This window comes from Saimiri boliviensis, chromosome 10 (assembly GCF_048565385.1).
Source record: "Saimiri boliviensis isolate mSaiBol1 chromosome 10, mSaiBol1.pri, whole genome shotgun sequence".
Classification (NCBI taxonomy): Eukaryota; Metazoa; Chordata; class Mammalia; order Primates; family Cebidae; genus Saimiri; species Saimiri boliviensis.
The window spans coordinates 65,609,685-65,626,992 of record NC_133458.1 but is presented as its reverse complement, the minus strand read 5'-3'; the positions used below and the strand labels follow the sequence as shown (position 1 = coordinate 65,626,992).

Below are 17,308 nucleotides of genomic sequence, written 5' to 3'. Positions count from 1 at the left end.
ATAAATTTTCTCATTCTTCTCTTGCATGTCTTGCTCACCACTTCCTTCCCCACTTTTGTTCAGTTGAATTGAAGATGACACTCAGGAAAGCACTGGGAGCCATAATTTGAAGAGAAAGAATATCTATCAGCCCACTGGCTCCAAAAGCCTTGCAGATTTATTTACTCATTCAGTACTTCTATTAAAAATAAATTTTAATAAATTTTATTTAAAAATTAGTCACTTACTGAGTTTGCACTATTATAATTTCTGGAATCTGCCTGCTACAACAGCTGAACATTTCGTACAGTGAATCAGTTAGTTTAGACTGAATAGAAATCTAGAAGTAGACTTTCCATTCCTTTTGCCACCAAAAGATCAGCCAAACATTTTTAAGTGATTATACATGTAATAGTTCTTTATGGAAAAGAATATTTTAGCCTTTGGTTAGAATAAGTGGGAAAGGCTATATATTACACTGTAATGATGAACACAGACTTTTCAAGTTTTTTTTTCTTTTTTTACTGTCAGAGCTACTACTTACTAGATGTTTCCTGAAAACAGACAATTGGGAAAAACGGCCATATAGAGCCATTTTATAGAATGGTTTTAATGGTTTAATGGTTAAGTAAAAAGTACTAAGTAAAAAATGACCAATCCTTATTAAATGGACATTATAGTTATCAGTCATGAGAAAACCTGAACTTTTAATGATAATTACAATATCTAACACTTACACAGTATTTATTGCATATGGTAACTATTCTAAGCATTATTTGATTCTCATAAATCTATGAGATACTTCAATTTCTTACAACAACACTCAGAGTTGTGACAAGCTTCACAGGTTAAAGACACAATCCTTCACAAGACTACCTTCACTTCAATCACCAGCTGAAAGTTCAGGAGTCCAAAGACCATCTTCACTTCTGACCAACTGGCAACAAATATGGGGATTCCCACTACCCTTTCAGGCTCAATTCACCACAAACAATTCACAGAAATCAGGAAAGTACTATACATTTGATGACAATATTTAGTATAGCAAAAAGGATACAAATCAGAACCAGCTAAAGAAGAGGTGCATAGAACAACCTCTATCAGGATTCTAAATGCAAAGCTTCCATTGTTCTCTTCCTGGAGTCAGGACAGAGTGTTACCAACCAAGGACGCAGACCAGACCACTGTATGCAGAGTTTATATCAGCTTCATTATATAGGCACAATTGAGTAAATCCTTGCCCATGTCACTCAGCCTCCATTTCTTCCCTCCCATCCCTGGAGGTTGGGTTGATACCACCTGGTTCAAAGCCCCAACCCAATAACCGCACGATTTGTCTTTCTGGCATGACCAGCTTCCATCTTAAGTCATCTCATCACGTTAAATTGTCTAGCAGCAGACCATGAGTCACCTCATAATAAACGATCAAGGCTAACCATAAATATCAAAGACAGCCATATCACTCAGGGAGTCCTAGAATTTAGAGCCTACTTTCTAGGAACACAGGACAAAGGCCAGCCAAATTTCTTATTCCAAGGATGTAGAGGCTACATTCCAGTCAAATTCCTTGTTACACAGATTGTACTATCATTATATACGTGTTTAAATAAAGAAATGGAGGCTGTGAAAGGCTAAGTGATTTGCCCCAGGTCACACAGCTAGAAAATGGAAGAGTTAGGCTTTGAAACTGAGTAGTTCAGTTTTAAGGTCCATCATCTAAGTTATTAGTAATGCTCTTAACTTTTGTTGTCAATATAAATCTGGATGGCACAGTGTTATATTGAAGAGCTAAATTTCTTTATTCAATACCAGCTTACATTGGCAAATTAATTTGTATTCCTGGAATACACTTTAGAAAATTCATTGTTTATAAAATGAAAGCACAATATTAGATTCAATCATTCATTCAATAAATCAGAGTGTCTACAAGACCGTAGCTGCTGTTCCCAGCCCTAAATGATCTCTGAAGTCTCTCCTAATTGTAAGATTCTATGACTTTCTAGTATATGGGAACAGCTTTTTTTACCATTATTGATACCTTTGAAATAGCTAGTTAGCATTTATTGTTAATATAATTTTGCCTTTCTAAAGTAAACATGGGTAATACAATGATAACAGACAAGATTCTACAGGACGATATTTGATTCCTAGACAGGCAATTAGACATTTAGATGGGGTATAAAATGTAGGCATGCAAGTTTAGGAATAAAACCATGAAGCATAATGATTAAGGCTTATTTGTAGTCCATTAAAGAACAAGAGCTATAAATTCCTACACACATTCTTATTTTATGTAAAGTAGATTCCCAAAGATATTGACAGATAATTCAAAAAGTAGAAACTATAATTTTTTTAAAAATTTATAAAAAAATTTTTAAAAACAACATACCAAAGTCTTTTTAAATCTTTAATTACTACATAATTATGGTATAATAATAGTATAAATAGAATAATAATAAAAGTGGTGATGATAATGATAGACAGGAGAAGGAAGAGTCAAATGAATTATAGCACATTACTTTAATGGTTTTTGATGTATTTATATTTATGACCTTGATAAAACTCATTGGAAAGCAATTTGGTAATATCTACAAAACATTAATGTGTGCTTTGATCTCCATTTCCAAGAAACAACCTTATATCAGTAGTGATAAGAAGAAAAAACACTACATCTATAAATATGTTCATTGAAGCATTCTTTATATTTGCAAAAATCTGGGGGAAAGTCTAAATATCAATAACATGGGGAATGGTTATGTAAATTATAGTATATTGACTCCATGCACTTTCCTTCCTAATTCAAAATGCTGATTAAGAAACAACATAGCAAGAAGGAAAAAGTTATAATGGTAAGTTAAAAAAAAATGGTAGGATGCAAAATCACAAGTATACCACTGTTCCAGAGCTTGGCAATCCTGGCATAGCCAATTAATATTTATCAATCTTGTGGTAGTAGATAAGACAAATAGATTGTGACCATTGCTCTTTAACCTGCTAGTCAACTATGGTTGCTACATTTTTCCTATGATACATCAGTACATCTTGACTGAGGAAGCATGACTAACACTGACAACTTTTGGATAAGCTCATTCCTCTGTGAAAATATTTAAGCTCTTATCTCTCTGAAATCTTCCCTAATGACATGCCTCTCAAATTGGCACCCAAACTCATTTTCTCATAATAGACCACTATCATACATCAAATCTCAAGCAGACAAAGTAACTATGTGGCCACAAACATTTCCAATTTATGAGAATTTGTCTCCTTGTCACAGCTGGTTACTAAATTCTAGTGCAACTGCAACTGATGTAACTTCAGTAGGCAGAATAAAATTCTCATTGGTCAGGGTTCAGGATGTATTTGCTTCTTCATATTTGTCACAATGATTGTGAAAACCCAATTCTGACAGGATTGGCATATGAGAAAAATTGATAAGGGCAGACTATCTAAGGAGCAGTAGGAGAATATTCATGCCCAAGAGGGGCAGTGTAATGCTTAAAGGACATGCCAGAAATCAGCCTGAAGCACTGAAACATCTCTATAAGTAGTGACAACCAACCTCATGCTGCCATCTAGAATGTGACAGCTCAATGTGAAATAAGAAACCAAGACCAGCCAATGCTGCAATTCAGAGCCTGGCTTTCCAAGGAGAAACACTTGATATCATCCCCAAGGATACATTTTTCTGTGTAACAACAATACACAAAGCTTTGTTTATTAAACAGCCTCATTTATTGATATTTCTTTATCATTTGCGAAGGTAATTAGAAATCAAGAAGTAACATTTCTCATGTAGTTCAGATTTTTACATGGGATGCTTTTACCATTTTCATTCTACTTTGAAACACAGAAAAAAGGAATTATACCATTGTTAAAGTCAGTGGGGCAAAAAAAGAGAAACGACTAGGTAACAGAAAACAAAAAGCTCTGTAAACAATTGTTGATTGTGGGATTGAAGAAAATGGCTTCACATCAAAGAGATATGAAATGGTCACACTTTAATAAATACAGCGACTAGTTAAACAATAACAGCAAACTCTGGGGAGCCTATCCTCTTGATGAAATGGAATTTCCCTGCAGATTTTGACAAAAGCTAGAGGTTTTCCTCACACCTACTGCTTTCCTAAAACAGAGAACTCAGAAGACAATTTCACCTGTCATTCTCTGAAATCTAGTTTTTTTTCCTTTTGGAACATGCATTAAGTGCTGATGACTACAATGGTGCATTCATACCTCTGTAAATATGCCATTGTTTCTCCTATTAGCATACATCACATTTAAATTTTTCAATAGCAACACATTTTGAACTAGTGCAATTACAGAATTCTAGTCTCAAAGTCAAAATAGGCTTAATATGGCCAAAGCTAGGCTACATTTTATAAATATTCTCTACAGTCCATTTAAAATAGATAAATTTCTTTAAACTCACCGTCTTTCTTCAGTGGAGTAACCAAATAAACACGCATCATTGTCCAGATAGCAATGTCTATCTCACACCATTTCATGTAGAAGAATAAGCAAAGATTGCATAATAAAAAAGATTTTGGTACAAATATAGGCTCTATTATTATGTGTAAATTGCTATTAACTTCTTCAGCACTTACTATTTTAGATCACATATTTTGCTCATTTTTTTCTTTCTATTCTTCCCCCATTAAAATGTAAGCTCAGTAACAGCAGAACTTTTAGACAGTTTATGTACTGCTATATTTGTCCCTTGCACGTAGTAGCCACCTAATGTGTATTAGTTAAATGATTAAAAGATTCACTCTCCAAAGAATTCCCATCGTGTCCTACCAACTGTAAATAGCAGTGGGAACATTACATATGGAGGAATAGATCTATGTACCCAAACAATATTGGTTATACTGCCTCTGACTATTGGGATTGAAGACAATACCTAAACTGAAAGAGGTTATATGATACATAATTTGACTAATCATTGCAATATTTAAAATACTTATTAATATTTTACCTATGCATGTATATTTTACATCTTCAAGGAAATAATACATTATGTCCTAAGGATATTCTAAAACTTAAAATAATGACTAAACAACATTTCAAATATTTTATCAATTAATCAACAAGTTCTTTTTTTAACTTCCACTTTTTAGATGAAATTATAGGCTTTGATTTCCAAATTATAATCTGTTAAATAAATTGCATCAAACTTTGCACACTGTTGCTCAGTAAAAGAACATTGCATCAAGACAACCAGTAAGCTGAGAGTCTTCTTCATTCATTTATTATTTTACTCAACAAATACTGACAGGGTATCTACTATGTTTCCAGTATAATTCTAGGAAATTGAAATACAGCATTGAACAAAAGAGGAAAAAAATTCTCCTCTCATACATTCCTCAAAATTTTTATTTCTAAGATGGACTTTAGAAATCTATAAATAAAAATACAACTATAAATATAAGTGTATATAACAGAATAATTTTTAATAAAATAATTCAAGATTAATTGTATAACCTTAAATATTTAAGCAGGTATCTTCTAGATTCAGTGGTTAAGAATGACCTCCCTGAGGAGTAGACATTTGAAAAACACTTGAGTGAAAAGAGGAAAGGAATTATAAGAGTACCTAGGAAAGAGTATTCTAATCAGCATTCTCTTGAGTGTGCCAGTCTGCTGAGTGGATTCGTTTATTTATTGCTAAGTACCTTTAGAAATTTCTGCTAGGTTTTCTCTCCAGAATTCAAAGCATTAAAAAATTGACATTTGAGAAACGACTCAAGTCTACTAGTAAATGAGTAAAAGAAAACAACCTCAAGAGTATATGATGGGTTGGGCACAGTGGCTCACACCTGTAATCCCCCCACTTTGGGAGGCAGAGCTGAGAGGATAATTTAGGCCAAGAGTTTGCAGCCAGCCTGAGCAACGTAGTGAGACCCTGTCTCAACAAAAAATTTTTAAAATTAGCCAGAGTGTGGTGGCATGTTCCTGTAGTTGTAGCTGCTCTGGAGGTTGAGGCAGGAGGATTGCTTGAGCCCAGGAATTTGAGGCTGCAGTGAACTATGATGGTGCCACTGCACTCCAGCCTGGGTGACAGGGTGAGATCTTGTCTCTTTAAAAAAAAAAAAAAGAGTGAATGACACTCATTTTCTACTGGTGTAAAAATGTTTATGATGAACCAAAAATGACACAGATAGTGAACAAAGGCAGAAGGCTCACACATTATGAAAAGCGGGCTGTGAGTATAGAGACCATAAATTACCATTTGCTCATATGTCTCAGTGGAATTATTAATATCACTTATTTTCCTTTTCAGGAGAAACCTAGTTTCCTCCTCAGAGGGAATCCAGGAATATGGCAGTGGGGAGGATATAAACAATATTTGGCTCATATTAGGTACTCAATAAATGGTACAATTTGATGAATGAAGAAAGGAGAGTTTCTGTCATGACTCCACCAACGATGTAGATATGCACATGTGCATGTAACTGTGTGTCGATGTGTATGTGTTGTGTGAAAAGATACTTTTTTATTACATAGCAGTGTTCTAATAAATGATCTAACATAGAAGTAGGAAATCTAGGCTGGAAGTGTAGGGAGGCAGGTGACTGGCGTCTGAAACATTTCTCTATTGAAAGCTCAAACTACCACTAGTTTAGAGTGCATTGCAAAGTTCTGCTCCATTAAAATGCACAGGTAGTGATGGCTCATTCAATCAAAACATAAAAGTAAGGAGATTTAGGATTTGGTTAGAGCTTGTTGAAGGGCAAAGGGAAGGATAAGGATAGATGTAATTCAAGAACAAGGGAACATCTAGTGGGTATTTCTAACACCACCTGTACTGAGATTTTGCACAAATATCAGAGTAGCATCCCCCAGATGAGCACTTATTAGGAATGGAGTGCAAAGATTAAGAAAATAAAGAGGAGTGGGAGTTTTATGAAATGTCATTTTCCCATGCCATTGGTCCTGCTTGATTAAAGAGATTTCTTAGTGAGTTGAGTCCTACTGAGACAGCTTATTGGAGTTTCTTTTAATTAAAGTATCTCTAGATTTAACATTAAAGTTAAAGTTATAATAAATGTGTAGAATGCTACCATTTTATATTACCAATTAGAGAATACATTCCTGAAACTATTTATGAAGATTTGTTAAAATATTGCAAAACATTAGTTCACATTTTTAAAGCAAACAAAAAGAAACAGATTTTATAGTATATGTATATATATTATAGGTTCCAACAAAGGATACATCTATAGAATTTTTAAAGTCATATTTATTTTCATTTGGAGGAAACAGCTTATTTTAATAACACTAAAATTTTAAGAAACAGTCTAAGAAATCCCAGCCTTTAAATATACAATATAAATACATACAGTAATAAATAAAATGATAAATGCATTTTAATTCAGCAGTGTAAAATACAGAATATTTCCACACCATTTTGCATTTGATTTTGTTCTTATATTTTGGTATGCTTTTTGTTAGAAATACATGACTAACACTCCTATATTATTAAGCTTTTTATTGAAAATAATATTATTGCATTGAACTACAGTCCAAGTAATTTATTGAATAACCTAAAAAAGCTGCTTTTCATGTACAATAGTGCAATTTACGTAGCCACAGTATAGTTTAAAAAGACAATTTATACAGAAAATGCAAAATAAAATTATTGGTTTGTGTATCATATTGCCAGAGGTTCACCAAGTTTAATTACAATTAAGTACTTAATTAGAATTAAGACGGGAATTTGCTTTAAACAGCTACACAACCAATTTACATTGTCAACTATTTTATCTCACATATTGAAGGAAATAACAATTTTGTTTGGGAATAAGAAAACTCTTCTTGAAGTTATCGTTTCAATATGTGAATATGTTTTGAAAAACACTGTTTCGAACAAAGATCAAGATCTACAATAAAAGACTAAAGAGTATATTTATTAAAAGCACACACAGATTCACACCCACATGTGCACTCATACATATTTTAAGTTTCCCAATTTGCCTGATTTTACTTTAATGTTTCTCACAAGATATTCTTACTCTTGCTATTTAAGAAAAATGGCAGGGCAGCGGCGGGTGGGGCAGGCGGAGGTTGGCAGGGGGGTTGCATAAAAAGGAAGTGACTGAAAAAAAGAATTTTAAAAGTGGTTTGGGAGCACACTCTCCTATATGTAGCTCCTGTATGAAAATGACCCTTTGGCTTATCTTTCTAATATTAGCTTATTCTAAACCTAACCCCCTCAGCTGCTGCTTCCATTTAATATAGCTTAATCCAAATATACAACAATCACCTTCAATGTCCACCTAATAGAAGAAGTGGATAATATTTTTGCTGGAATGAAATGATAACCTTTGAAAATCCTCTAGACCCAGGCTTATTGGCAGCAGAATTCATATTTTAGTAGGAAATTCTTGTCTTAATGAAGTGGTTTCAGTCTGAGACACAAAGGGCAATTATCTGTTTTCCCAACTATTGTGTGGAGCTAGTCACTCACTTGCTTTTTAACAAAGTTTCTACTTGCCAATGAGAGCACATTTCTCTTAATGAGTTCATCAAATTTAAAGAATCAAAACTAAACTATTTCACGAGCTTTGCTGGGCCAGAGATGAGCACTAGGTCCATTTTATCCTTAAGTATCTTAGCCATATACATTAATGTGTAAGATTTAGATCTTTTAAATTGTGTTTTTACAAAACGGGATCTGATATTTATACATATTTTTAAGAATGTTAACTATGTTTCTGAAAACTCAGAAAGAAACTCTGAAAATGTGAATAAGTTTTTAGAAAATATTAAGAAATGTGCTACTAATTTGAAATGATCAGCAGTATTATTTCACCACTAAGGAGTCAACTATCCAACATCCTGGGGAGAGCATCTGGACGTTTCACTCACGTACATCAAGAGCACCTGAATACCAAGAGGTATCTTAATGGATAGATCCATCTCCACAACATCAATGATTAATTCAAATGTTTTGAAATGTATAATGTTTTGGGATCAGCTTGAAAGTATGGTGGTAAAATTCAGAAAGCTGTGTTGCTGTGAGCATTTGCAACTGTGGAAGTAGTAACTTCATACACTAAGGAGATAATGAGATTCCACAATAGAATCCTGAGTAATTTTACCAGTTAAATGTTCCATTTAACAGAAACGTTTTACAGAATCAGTGTCTTTGAGTATATTTCCATTCAGAAATAACAGAAAGATTCCATTAAGTCCTGGCAGAAATTAAAGAAAAGGGGTCACTGTTAAATCCATTTTAGGTAGATGACATAAATTTCAAGGGATCATTTTGTAAAATGTCTACCTAAGCAAAAAACTCTGGGAATTGGAGACTTTCTAAATCATTCTCTATATTCTAATAATTTCCAATATTTTATTTATAATGCCTTAAAGGTAAACCTTAAGTTCACCTTTACATTTTTATAGGCTCATTGTATTTTTTTTATTGCTGAATTTGGCAGGGAATTATTAAGATGGACTTCCCCAAATTTTCAGTTTTTCATACAAAGCACTTATTTTTTGTAACTATACCTCAAATTCAATGACGCTATCTGATGTTAGACTGGTTTATAATCTTTAAGAAAACTATATACATAAGAGTATGTTTGCACATGCGTGTGTGTGTGTGTGTGTACTTGTGTATAAGATTTCACAGCCTTTCTTAAGCATTTAGAGTTTGAAAGAGATTTTTAAAAACTGCCTCCATGAGCCGCTTGTGAAACAGTGATCCCGTAAAGAAAATTAACCTGCAAATATCAGGCAATAGTCATAAAATAAATTTAATGCTCAAATTCACCTGTCAAATAATTAAGTAAGTGGAAGGAAATACTGCTAAAAATACAATCCATCACAGTGACAATTTTTTAAATTGAACTATTTTAGAGTTTAATATATATTCAAAATTCTTTGTTTTATTTTTTTCCTGGAATGTGTTTCTCTTAAGGTAAAATGGAAAACAAAACAGTGTTTCAGCCTACAGTTATTGATCTGGGGGAAGTAAGTTGCATAACTGCATTTTTCCTCATGTGATGCCACAATTTTTCCGATTTCTCACTCTGGAGTACAAATTATCTTTTATTTAAAGGGAGAAGTCTGCTTTCTACATAGTCCAAATTAGTTTGCCTGGTCAACACTTCATCACTGTTAATATAAGATGGAATAGTCATTTCTATGTCATCCATTCATATCAATCTGTCTTTGTTAGTCAAAATTAAGTGCTCAGTAGAGGTGCTCTGGTCTAACCTTCTGAGAGTTTAAATTGTCACCAAGACAATTATAAAAATCAATCAGATGGCTAGAGTTTTTATAATAGGGCTTCTAGTGAGTTCCCATGATTATCTTGGCTGTGTACCAGCTTTGTAATTTTTTGCTTTAGGAAATAATTTTTCACATTACTTAAAAAAAAACCTGCTAGATCATTTGTCATCCATTTTATCATAAATATTTCATTTATCTCGCTTCTTTTTGGATTTACTCAATGTTCGTCAATGGCCTTTTATAATTATTTTCATGGAATTCCATGCAAGTACAGCTTCTTGCTATTTGAAGGTTTTTCTTCATTTTTCCAATCCTTTTAAATTAGATTTTGTCACTTATATACCAGTCAGAACTCTTTATCTCACAAGTTTCTGATGATATCTTAGAAACTGCAGTTTTTCCTTCTGTTAAAACTTCAAATTTACTTCATCTCCTTTTATTCTTTTTATTCTCTCCACTCTTTCTTTTTCTCGCTCTCCTCTCACTGTCTCTCCTGAATCAAAGATGTCCTTTCCTACTGTTTACTAAGTATTTAGTATTTAACTTTTCTACTTCATTTTCCTTATCTGTAATGAGGAACCATATTAGTGATTTAAAAAAATAGTTGTGAAAAGTAAAGAAGATAATGCAAGCAAGTGGTTAGGGTGACTCTACCTGAATCACAACAGACCTTAAGTAAATATAGCTGTCTTTATTTTGAAGCCAAGGCTGAAGAAGACATCCTCTAATCTTCTAGTGGTAGAGGAGTTTGCATCTTTGTATAGACAGCCTTATTAGACAAATGACCACCTCCATTTCTGTTAAGTTTGATTTTCTCTGAAACTCAAGCTTAAGAACATAAAATAATAAACTTAGGATCGTGCACCAATATAGATGTATGATATAAAAATTTTGTGTGCCGAAAACCATTTTGAATGTTTGAAATTGTTTGCAAAATTACATGTATGGTGATTTTATTCATCATCATTCATTGTTCCATAAATATCTAGCACAATTGAATAAAACACACCAGATATTTAATAAGATATCTTCAAGAAACATGTAAAAACATCGACATTTTCAAACCTTTACTTCTATCCTTACAGATACATTAGCTGAACATAGTAAAACTTTTGAGAAGAATAATAAACACTTAATATTTTAATTCCTGTACTATTTGACAGATTGACCAATACATTTAAAAGGTTATTCTGAGTACATTTTAGAGTTTGCTTTATCAAATACTAATGATAGTTGTATCTTTTTAAATACAAAAGTTAAACATTCTTAGTTTTAGACTTTGCTGATTCTTATAATTACAAAATTATCTTGACATAGATTTATGTGAAATGAAGATATATTTTTCACAGAAACTCAAAAGTACAATCTTTAAAGATTGTTTTTACTGAAGTATAATTTTCAACCTAATCAGAAAATGTCTTGTTCTTATTTCCTATGAAAATACAGTAACAAACTACATTAATTGAAAACTTAGTCTGTAGTGAGCCATAGAAATTACTTTTAATAATCGCTTCATTTCACCGACCTTTTATTATCTAACAAATAAGCCAAATCAACAGTCATTCATTCTCGTAACAAACACTTAGAACACAGGGTGCCGTCTTTCATTTGATTTTTCTTTTTAATTTTAATGCTCCACTTGAATGTTTTCTGTTGCTATTTTAGAACATTATGTGAAAACCCATCCAAAACAAATCTTTCACCCTTTTCCCTCTTCTTTCTACCCTTTCATAAAATTATTTTAAATTTGTCTATTATTTTGGCAAGCTAAAAAATTATTAAAATGCTCTTGTTTTAATATTAGCAATTCAGTTCATATTTATATATTGGTCACATTTTGAATTGGCAGCAATATTTTAAATCTTATAATTGATAGACTGTTTTAAATATATTATTTTATAGGTAGTGACAATTAAAAATATTATCCACAAGAGGGACTTCAACACTTACTAGTTCAAGTGCGTGGACACATTTAAGGCCTCTTTTACTTCATTTAACTGTTGCATCTGGCTAGAGCAAGAATGATGGCAAAGATCTTGACCTTGGAATACTGGTTGGATTAAAGGATTCAAGTGGATGATAGAAGTTGTGGCTGGGTTTAAGTGAGGGCCAAACAGCGTAGGAATAAATGCTGTAGGGGGCAGGGGCTGAAGTGTTATGTGAGATGGGTGGAAGGGGGTAGCAGCTACTAAATGCAGGGGATGACCTGCTAAGAAGGTGGGATGTGCAGGGATAATGGTTGGAGTCAGAGTCGAAAATGAAATAGGAGTGAAATGTGCCTGTGAAAGAGGATGAAGATGAGCAATAGGTAGGTGACTGCTATGAGAACTTAAGGAAGCAGAAACAGCAAAATGCTGCAGGAACGTGTGGTGGATGGTGGTGATAGATGTGTGCTGGTGAACTGGAACGGTCTGTATGGTTGAGGCCGGAGAGAAGGCAGTAGGTCCTGCAGCAGGCAAAACTCGAAGATGCTTTGATAGGAGTTGTTTCTGCATATGCTGCTGGGCTTGTAGCTGTAGGATCTTATATTTATCTATTTCATCAGGAGAAAATGTTATGGGCTGTTGAATTAAGGGGGGAGAGATAGATTTATGATACATTTCTAATTCGTCTTCGACTTTGTCAGCCTTCTGCATAGTTTTGTCATAGGAAAAGTTTATATTTCCCTCCACATGATTTATATGCATGCTTGCATCCTGTAAGTCTAGATTTAGTTGGTCTTCTTTGGTCTCTGTTGAATCAGTAACACCAGTATATCTATTAGATGGAAAAGCACCAGGGAATTCATTTGGCACTGGGTCACAGCTTTGAATAAAAGGTTGGATTTCACTAATTAAAGGTTTTGATTGTTGTTTTGCTATTGGATTCCTTTTTATGTTTAGTGACTGAGACTCTGTTACCAGGTGAATTATACCCTTAGAAAGATGGTTATCACAATCAGTGTCTGCTAAAATTGTGCAATTATCTGTCTGTGAACTTTTGCTTTTGTCTTTCTCTGTAGTCCTTGGATTTGCACTGTCTTGATCATTTCTGCTCTTACTTGCATACTGTATTTTTTCAGACAAAGGCAATGCTTGTCTGTTACAGCCTGATGGTACAAGTTGAATTGTGCATGGGACTTGCGAATGAGCCTCTAATTCATTTTTACAACTGCTTGAAGAGACCTCAACATTATTTGATTTTTCCTGACATTTCTTGGCTTGCACTCTTTCTAAAAGGCTTTTTGCTGTTAGAGGGGTCCTCTCTGCTTCTGTAATGTTTAATTCTGTGCTTTCTGGAGGGCCACTGGAACAGTTTAGAAGGCAGCTGATATTCCCGGAGTTACAATTCACGGGCCTGACTTTTCCAAGATCACATATGTGGAGTCTGCCCAAAGACTCTTGATTTCTCTTGCTTTTATTCAAGTAATAAATTTTCTCTCTTGCGTAAGAGTCCAATCTGTCATGCTGAGTTCCCTGGCAATTAGGTGGTTTTTCACCACTTCCAGTACAGGAAATCTGTGAGTTAGAATCACAATAGATGATTCTCGTAGATTTTGGCCCTGAAAATTGTTGTTGATTTTTGCCCAGTTTTTGTCTTTCTCTGCAGTGACAATATCTACGTTTTGAGTATTTTTCATTTTTAGATGATTCCCACAATTTGCAGCTCCTCTCTTTCTGTGTTTCAGATGGCATTTGGTTGCTCTTCGTTATTTCATCAGACAAGTAGAGGCAGTTGTGCTTTCCACATTTCCGTCTGTGCCTTTCAACTGAGTTATGTTCTCTTTTACAGAAGCAGAGCAAATTACCTCTGCTATTACCATTGAATCTATGACTTGAACAAGTACTTCTGAAGCTGGACATGCTGCTAGGGGATGTTTCCGAAGGGTAAGAATGCCTATTCAAAGAAGACTTTGGAGAGCATCTCTTGTATCTTCGGTTTCCACATCCAGAAACCTTGCTGGTCATGCTGATGTGGTTACTCTTCAGAATTACACGGAAGTCTTTCCCATGGGCACTGTGACCCCTTATCGTATAAGGACTGGACTTGCAGTTGAATTGCCTTTCATCTTCAAACTCTGATCGAGGATTGCAAGAAATCAGTTTATGCTTTTTAGTTCTAGAGATGTAGGTAGGAAAAGACAGGCCCTCATCTGTATCATTTAGAACTACCTTTCTGCAGCCTTGCCAATGGGCCCCTGTAGGTTCTTTAAGTTCATTCTCACTATTGTTCTTTACAGCACAATCCTTTAGAGACATATTGAGGTAAAGAGGCACTTCAGGATTTTTCATTTCCAAATCATTTGCACTAAAAGTATATTCACCCTTATTTGGCTCAGAATCACTGTAGTCCAAATCATATTTTCTTTGGAATTTTTCCCAATCCGGATTACCTATCATCATCTTTGGTTTCAGATATTCATTATCCTCTTGGTTCAATTTTTGTTGGCCTTTGATTAAACCTGAGACTTGGCTCTCTCTTTTGGTCTTCACTTCCAAGGGCTTCTTACCCAATTCTGTTTTTAAGTCCTTTGGATTGTGGCCTTCCTTTGTGTTCCGAGAAAGCTTAAAATCAAAATACAGTGGGTTGCAGCCATAAGAGATACAGGGTTCTGTTTTTGTAAACAGCAGAAGTTCCGTAGGCCATTGAAGAGTGGTGTGGCCATCCTTGCTTTGAACGTGGAGAAAAGGCAGTGATTTAGATGTCACATTATGGGTACATGTTTCTCTTACAAGTCTTTGCACATTTTTACTAACTCTTTCTGTTTTATCTAAAGATTTTTCTTTGTTCTCTATTCTGGAATTTGGATTCAGATGCACTGTACTCTTTTGCTCACTTGGCTCTGGTGATGAAAACTCATCCAGACATTCACATATCCTGGCATCACTATGCTTGTAAATGTTTGGTGGGCTGAGAGAAGCATTTGCTTGGCATGGGTGATTAACACAATTTTCTAAAGTGTTCTTCAATGTATTTCTAGTTTCTTTTTCTCTGCTGGAAGGAGTAAAATCTACATCTGAAAGATGAATGTTAGATTTAGAGAACGAAGCATGAATGCCAATTGAATCTTCTAGTGTCTCATCAATAGAGTCATTTTTGTCTTGCAAAATTTTAGAGTTTATGGAGATGGTATTGTGTAAAACATTTTCCAGATGGCTTGGTGAAATGTTTACCTCTTTTTCCTTGGTGAGGTGTGTATCTTTATTTGCAACCCTGCAGCACTTGCATTTATCTGCAGTTTGTTTTGTTTTATAAATGGGTGACTTGTTACAATCATGGGCTTCTTCGGTGTTCTCACTGAAAACTGATGCTGAAGACTCTAATTTTAGGTGCACTTTTTTGGAAAAAGAAAATGATACTCCTGTTCTGTGATTTGCATTGCTGAGATCTGAAGATGTTTGTGGTATCCGATTTCCAAACAAATAACACCTGTCTGCTTGTAATTGGTGTCGATTTGGCATGGTGGACCGCTGTTTATCGGAAATGATTCTGGGGAGATTTTTTCCTTTAAGGAGAAGTGCACTCTTCATGCATGATATCTTTCTGCCATTCTTAATGGGGAAAATTCCTTGCTGGAGTTGCTTTTCTATGGCTACCCTGGGGGCTTTGTATGCTGGTCCATTTCCAGAAACACTGTAAATACAATAAATATTTAAATGATTAAGATATTAGATTTTGAATCATATCTACATATGAAAGTTTTATAGTGTTTCTATGATGAGTTATTTTACAACTTATGAGCTACATCTTCTAAAATATAATGTTTTGTTGTGCTTAAATAGCTCAGCCTAAGTTTTATAGTGGCTATTTCTAAAATGAATTGTTTACATGTAGTATTTCGAAATTACCAAAAAGCAAGAGCAAGTGAGTACTTACGCTAGTGCTTCTAAAGCATTTACATCGCCATATATGTCCTCCAGAATCTATAAATCTTTGGAATACAGATTTAACATTATTTCACTAATAGTTTTCCAATCAGTGCATTCATATTAAATAAGAAATTACTAGAATTAAAAGTCACTATAAAATATATAAATACTTCTTTAATTTGCTTTTATGTGTTAGTTCTAACATTTATAACGTTTGGTTCCTCAGTTTTAAAATTCCCTCATACTCACTTCATTTTGAAACACAGTGGTAAGTTCTTTCTATATGACTTGTCAGTAATTTGACTAATTACAATAATTGCATCATAAAATAAGACATAGGTACAATCTATCTAAATATCTTCAAGAATTTTGAAATCTTTTCTTTTTCTTCTTACTTATCAAAATATTTTTTCTACCATTTCTGTATTATGTTTTATCTTTTAAATATTTTCATAAGATTATCTACTGAGCTTCATTAGCAATTCAAACAAGACTGAAAATACCAACACATATAAGAGATAAAATTCTTTAGATTAAAATTATATGCACTTTCACAGTCTACCTATATACCCTCTCCTATAAAAGAGGGCTTCACCAGGAAGAAGACAATACCAATCACATGATTTTTCTTATTGTTGGCTTTGAACTGGCATTCTTTTCCTTTGCCTTGTTCCATATGCTTGGATGTGTTTGTTTGCTTATTTCTAATTTTGATTTTTGTTTTACTTTCATCTAGTCATTTGTTTCTTAACTATAAAATGCTAAACCAACTAATATCTCTTCCACATATTGTTGATATTGTAACGGAGAGTAGTGCTTTCTAAGTCCTTGTCTAACAAATTCTTGTTTTCTTTTATAATTATTTGGCCAATCAGCATAGAACTCTGGAGTCACATTCCTTTTGTCCACCAAATTTCATGTAATTTGCTTCACTGTCTCTGTAAGTATAATTACAGACATATTGAATAAGCCTCCTTTTATTTATCTCTGAAATGAATCTGCTTGTGTGCTTGTATGCTTTTCCCTTTTGAAAAAATGTAAAAATATAAATATATATAATTTATTACATTGGTTACATAAAAATGTATATATACATGTATATTAATATATGCATAAATATGTATAACATTTTAGCAGAACATAGTTACAGGTTGATTTCTTTGGGTGAATTTTTACTAGTAGTTCTTGAGCACTTTCAAGTTAACTTTCTTCATTTCAGATATATTTTTTTCCTTGATTTCTCT

At 33.7% G+C, this 17,308-nt stretch overlaps 1 protein-coding gene across 1 annotated transcript in view; it reads right to left on the bottom strand.

Moving 5' to 3' along the window:
- Nucleotides 1-7,283: 7,283 nt before the first annotated feature.
- ZNF804B (zinc finger protein 804B) overlaps nucleotides 7,284-17,308 on the bottom strand; it is a 529,772-nt gene continuing 519,747 nt past the window's right edge. Inside the window, exon 4 of the mRNA XM_003921179.4 lies at nucleotides 7,284-15,828. Coding sequence (XP_003921228.1) covers nucleotides 12,165-15,828 — 3,664 coding nt within the window. The 3' untranslated portion in view covers nucleotides 7,284-12,164. The remainder of the gene's footprint in view (nucleotides 15,829-17,308) is intronic.